A 6,172-nucleotide genomic window follows, 5' to 3' on the forward strand; every position below is an offset into this window, starting at 1 on the left:
TCATAGCAGTATTTGAATAACATTAACAATGAAAATAGATATATTAAAGTATGAACTCAAGGACTACATATCTACCTATATTTGAACACCTTTGCCTTGAGGGAAGCTCTCTGAGCAGAGGAAGCTAAAGCTGCAAAGCTCAAATCACAAGCTTTGCCTACACCAAAAGGCATCTGAGATTAAACATACAGCAGGTACCACTCATCTGCCTGGGCTAAATAACAAATTATAGCAAACAATGAGTGGTGGGTTGCAATAAAAAGAGCAGTGTCAGGCAGAGGCATCCAGTCTGACTGAGTTGAACAACCTTATGCTATAGATACATCTTCTGTTTTAAGCAATAAGCCAGAATTTGCTAATACCATGGGAGCATTAAGCAGAGTTCACTGTCAGTCACCTGGAAGCAGGTGTCCTAGATTATTCTGTGAACTTCGAATGGTGTGTAGGACATGCAGTCTGCTCCTAATGTTGTCAATAAGCATCTATATTAATACAATTAGCTAAGAATGAGGTTCGAGATAAAAGCAAGAACTATCAGAACCATTGTGAATGGTGAGAGAAAGGAGACCTCTGAGTTGCAAGAACTTTTTCAGATTAGTTCAACTTCTCAAAGCCTCCGAGCCATCAATTTCTTTATATGAGCTAATTAATTACCATTAAAAATTGATTGCAGATGGTGCTCTTATTTCCAGGGAAATGTCCCTTTTCTGTGTGTCTTTTTCTCCATGCACATATTTGGAGTCACTTTTGTGTCTGGAGCCGTTACAAGGGGATTACTGTGAGTAAACTTCCAGTTCCATTCTGATTAAGGTTTTTTGTTCAGACAGTTAGTCACTCGCTGTTGTCTCAGGAGGATGTTCTCACATTATGCAAAGAATTGTAATTATGATGTGAATATATAGATCTGTCCTTGATCGTACAAAAAACCCTGTGAACTTCTGATTCACTCACTTGAATTCATCTCTAAGATCAGGCCATTAAATCTTTCTGCCTGTACGATAAATTGATCGGAGTTAGAACAATAATTATTGTAATTCTTTTCAAGGAAGGCTGTAGACAGCTTTGAAAATATTGCTAGATCTTTTTTACTTTAAACTCTTAGTTTGAGACCCTCCTTTGGAACACTGTGTCCAGTTCTGGTGTCCTCAACGTAAGAAGGACACGGAGCTGTTGAAGCAAATCCAGAGGAGGCCACGAGGATGACTGGGGGTGGAGCACCTCGTGTATGGAGGCAGGCTGAGAACATTGAGGCTGTTCAGCCCGGAGAAGAGAAGCTGCCTACCCCTTAGAATATAGAGAAGTACTGAGTAATAGGGAGGGTTGGTGAATCTAGAAAAGGTTAGGCCAATTTATTTGAGAATCTCCTTGAATTATGTGATGGTTTAAACCAAACCTTGAGCCATTTCTTTAATTAAAAATAAAATACTGTCATGGTTTAAGTCCAGCCAGTAACTCAGAACCAAACAGACACTCGTTCACTCCTGCTCTTCTTCCTCCCCCCACTTCCGGAGGGATGGGGAGGTGAATCAGAAGGATGTAATTCCCACAGGTTTAGATAAGAACAGTCCAGTAACTAAAGTATAATACAAAACTACTACTGCTACCACCAATAATAATAAGGGAAATAACAAGAAGAGAGAATACAATTGCTCACCACCCACTGACCGACACCCAGCCCAACCTGAGCAGCCATCTGGGCCTTCCAGACAACTCCTCCAGTTTATATACTGGGCATAACATGCTGTGGTATGGAATATCCCTTTGGCTAGTTTGGGTCAGGTGTCCTTTCTCTGCTTCCTCCCAGCTTCCCCTCCTCCTTGGCAGAGCATGAGACTGAGAAAGTCCTTGATGGGAGTAAACATTACTTAGCAACAACTAAAAACATCGGTGTTATCAGCATTGTTCCCAGGTTGAAAGTCAAAACCACAGCACTGCACCAGCCACCAAAAAGGAGAAAAATGACTGCCACTGCTGAACCCAGGACAAATACTTCAATTCCTGCAGCCAGGAACAGCGACATAAATCTTAGAACCCAATAACTGACCTGCACCTTCAAATCTTAATAATATATTATTATAGCAGTGATATGAGAATTCAAATATGGGTCACGTATCTTAAATTTGCACATATGATCTTTTGCATGCTTAGCACTTTAATAAAAGCTTCTGATAAACTTTGAAGTTCTCAGGAACCTATGACCAAGCCAAACAAGTTTCTGTTCCCAGGGGATCTTCACAAAGACACGCCTAATTTAAAGATGATTTACATGTCTCAGTAGTTCAAGTGCTAGAAGAGCAGAAACCTCAGTACTAATCTCTCTGCCTAGGATTGCTTATGTATTTTGCTCATTTATTATTTATCCTGCACCCCCACACACTCCCAAAAAGGGTCAATTTCATTGTGCAATCCAAAGACAGCTGTAAAGTGACAGCAAAATTGACTACAAGTGAAGAAGTTATACTTTTTGCACTTCTCCAACTGGCACCATTGGTCTACAACATATCTATACCAGACATTGCAGGGTAGCTGGAGAACTGAATGCTGCAATAGGAAAGGAAGAATTCATGTGTGTGATGTCTGCCTCCACAGCTGACTTTTGGAAATCCTTATCTTTTGCAGAACTCTTCCTTGAGAACAAGTGTCACCAAATAATGCATATTTATGCATGTGAAAGTTAACCTAAAGCCAGTTGCTGATATTTTGAGACCTGAGATGAGAATAAAAGTGAATTTGTGGATTCTGTGAAGAACTCCTAAGAGGTCAGGCCCAGGATTAGAGACAGACTCTTCCACAGAAGTGCCATCACTTGATATTATCTCATTAGACTGGACTTTTAATACTGTTTTTTGTTTCTTCTTCCATGCCAAAGGAACAGTATCTGGTGTGTTTTTCTAGTTATCTCTCAGCCTTTGTACACAGCCATAATACTTCAGTTTCTTCTGATTCTCACAGGGTTCTTCAGTGTCCCTTCCTTTTAACAGTATTTGTGTTTCTTCTCTAATTTTGGGGCTGGAGTTGGGTGAAAATTGTGTGTAGTCCTGACCATTTTCTGGAAAATTCAGTCTCTCTTTTCCCTAAAAGCAGCTTGAATCCCCAAACTACAAGTGCTCACTGGTTGACTTCCAAAAGCTGAAATTCTTCATGATTTCCAACAGGATTTACCTTGCAGAGGAGGGTACAAGGGACTGTATTATGTAAATTAAGCTTAATCTCCTTTAATGACACCAAGCAGATCCAAAAGGGGTTTGAAGGCAGAATAAATTCTTCTGAATTAATCATTCTAGTGTTTGCAGAAATTAACTTGGCCCAGAGTATTTTAAGATGAAAGAGACTTGTGGTCAGATATACATGCCACAAGATAAGGAAGTGAAGCACTAATAAACACAAATACTGAGGCAAAAAAACATGTAATCAGTAGTGGCTCATAGCTAACTTCATGCACAAAGAATGCCTCAAGTTGTTGGGCAACCTGGAACTCAGTATAAAAACCTGAGCGTCTCAAGGCTCTTCCATCCATTTCTCTTTCCTTCTTTGCCTTGGTGAACAGGGTAAGTCTGAACCCATTTCTTCTCTCTTCATATGTTGAGCTTTTGCCTTGATGATTATGTAGTTTTTCCTCCTAAATGTTGTACATTCAGAAAGGCGTTTTCATATGAAAGAGAAAGTTTTCTGTTGGTGGTCAGTTATAAAAATCATTGAATGGGGAGCTTAACCAGAAGTTAGAGAGCTAGGTCTATTTATTCAACTTTGGGATCCAAACAAGTTTTCAGGTCCTGCAGCTGAACATAAAAACCTGTAGTGAATTCTTGGGTCTGTTCAGAGTAGTGTGTTGGTCTGTGGAGACTTCAGCTAAGGCCAGATCAGAAAACCACAGGGATATTGACCAATACTGGCAGTCCTGGATCACCAGCTCTCCACATAGAGCCCATGCCTGCCTTTGAAACTCAACTCTTGGTTCTTCTGTAAGCAAGGAGTGACTTTCTCCATCCTCCAAATCTGCAGACAGATTTGCACTGTAACTTCTAAGATCTGCTAATCATTTCAATATTAACAACAATACCCCAAACTAGGGTGTTCCAGGATTCAGCTGCCTGTTTCTATTCCATATAGAACAAAAATCAAGTGCTTAAGCTTCTATTTTCCACTTTCTAAAACCTGGAAAAGGGACCTCCAAGAGATGTCTCCTTAAAGAAAATTCAAGCTCAATCCTGTAGAATATCATCTTGTCTGTGATAAACTCCCCTTATCAGAGAATTCAAGCTGTACAAATAGAGTTTGATTTAAATTCTTGTATTGCATTTCTTCTTTCTTTTGTGTTTCAGATTTATTTCCATCCCACAGACATGTCTTGCTATGACCTGTGCCCCCCTGCTTCCTGTGGCCCAACTCCACTGGCAAATAGCTGCAATGAGCCCTGTGTCAGGCAATGTCAGGACTCAACAGTGGTGATCCAGCCCTCTCCTGTGGTGGTGACCCTGCCTGGACCCATCCTCAGCTCCTTCCCCCAGAACACCGCTGTGGGATCCTCAGCATCTGCAGCTGTTGGGAGTGCTCTCAGTGCTGGAGGGATCCCCATCTCCTCTGGCAGCTCCTCGGGATTAGGGAGCTTTGGCTATCCAGGCCTAGGCAATGGGTACAGCCGGCCTTACCGTCGCTACACCACCTACCGCAGTGGCTTCTATGGGCCGTGCTAAAGCGTGAGAAGTGAGCTGGAAGAAATGACCAGGAACGCTGAAGCACGACATGGCACAGGACTGAGCTGATGGCCATGGTTTTCAGATGCGGTGTTAGACACCCACAACCTGAAGTTTATGGAGCTGTGGGAGCTTGACATCTCCTAAAATCAGGCCTTTGCTTGTCTTACTTTTGTTATGCTTTACTTTACATTTCTCATCAAAAGTCTTGTTCTCTCATGCTTTTTTTGTATTTGACAATGACTAGGGAAAATACGTAATAATTAGAAATTGTTTTGCATGGCTGAATTAGTACAGTTCACTTAAAAATGAAGAAGGAAGATGTCATTTTGCTGAGCGTGTCTTTGTGAGAGGGATGAGTGGGTACTGTCCTTAGTGGACCATGGAAATGTATTCCTTATAATTTACATTGATTCCTTCCGTTCCTCAGCCTCATTAAATTTGTGCTGCATCATATTCTGAGTTGGCCTGTACTTCTTTCTTCTCCCAGCCCCTTTTCCAGTTTGTCTGTACTGAACCAGGTCCCTTTACAAGTCATCAGTTCCAGAAAACACTGTGTACATAACTTCATATTCATTGCCAAAGGAGAAGGAGCCAGATTGCAGTTGTGGAAAAAGTTTTTCTGTTGTCTATATGTGCTAAATCAAGCCTGAGAAATTATCAAAGGCTGGAAAGAAATGATGGTCACCTGTAATAGGTGTGTCTCCTGTTGTTGCATAAGCAGGAAATTTTAAACTAAGGAAGCTTCTTCTGTTACGCTTTAAAGACCCTTTACCTACAGTACCATGAAGATGGAAAAAGGCTGTTTGTTTTAATATTCCTCTTTTATGAGAATATGTTTGTTTTGAGATGAATGTCTTTGAAGGGGGGTGAGAATGGAGCAATAAGCTGATTTGAGAAGGGGGAAATTCAGTGAAAAGCTCACTGAAGGGATTACTGTTTCTCCTTATCCTTCCATAGATGTAATAGATGAGTATCTTTGTAAAAAAAGAGGATAGAGGGATACAGCAGGAAAAGTTACTAGGAACACTCAAAATTATAGAAATAAACCTTTTTCTGAAGCACTGCATCCACTCCTCAGCTTGTTGCACCAATAGGATATATGTGCTATTACTTGGGCAACCTAGAAGATGATTGCGGTTTTCTTTATCCTGTCTGTGATACTTTGGAAGACTCCTTTAAAAGGAGGGAGAGATTATGCTTTTCCTAAGCACAGCTGAGATTGCTCAGGGCAGAGGTGGTAGGGGGATGTGATAAGCTGGAACACTCATTTGAATGGAGCTTAGAGCTTTCTGATGGGTGCAGCACCTCTCGGCATCTGAGATCAGGCCCTGGTAAGTCTCAGAGGGAAGAAAGACAAGGCTGTGTGGAACTGGCCTTTGAAATTTGCTGGCCTGGAAGCATGTTGGGGAGAAAGATGAAAAGATTTGAAGTTCTAAGCCTTTCTTAGTGTGTCTTTATAATCTGACTCCTATTTG

The 6,172-nt window shown here is 41.2% G+C and overlaps 1 protein-coding gene across 1 annotated transcript; it reads left to right on the top strand.

The window, feature by feature from the left end:
• The first annotated feature begins 4,343 nt into the window (after positions 1 to 4,343).
• Positions 4,344 to 4,694, top strand: LOC115602516 (feather keratin 4-like). Its single transcript, XM_030473697.1, has one exon. It carries the CDS (start codon positions 4,344 to 4,346, stop codon positions 4,692 to 4,694), a length of 351 nt encoding a protein of 116 aa, XP_030329557.1.
• Positions 4,695 to 6,172: the final 1,478 nt, after the last annotated feature.

This window comes from Strigops habroptila, chromosome 22 (assembly GCF_004027225.2).
Source record: "Strigops habroptila isolate Jane chromosome 22, bStrHab1.2.pri, whole genome shotgun sequence".
Lineage (NCBI taxonomy): Eukaryota > Metazoa > Chordata > Aves > Psittaciformes > Psittacidae > Strigops > Strigops habroptila.

Coding starts and splice junctions, on each gene's coding strand:
- LOC115602516 (XM_030473697.1), top strand. CDS start 4,344: ATGTCTTGCTATGACCTGTGCCCCCCTGCTTCCTGTGGCCCAACTCCA.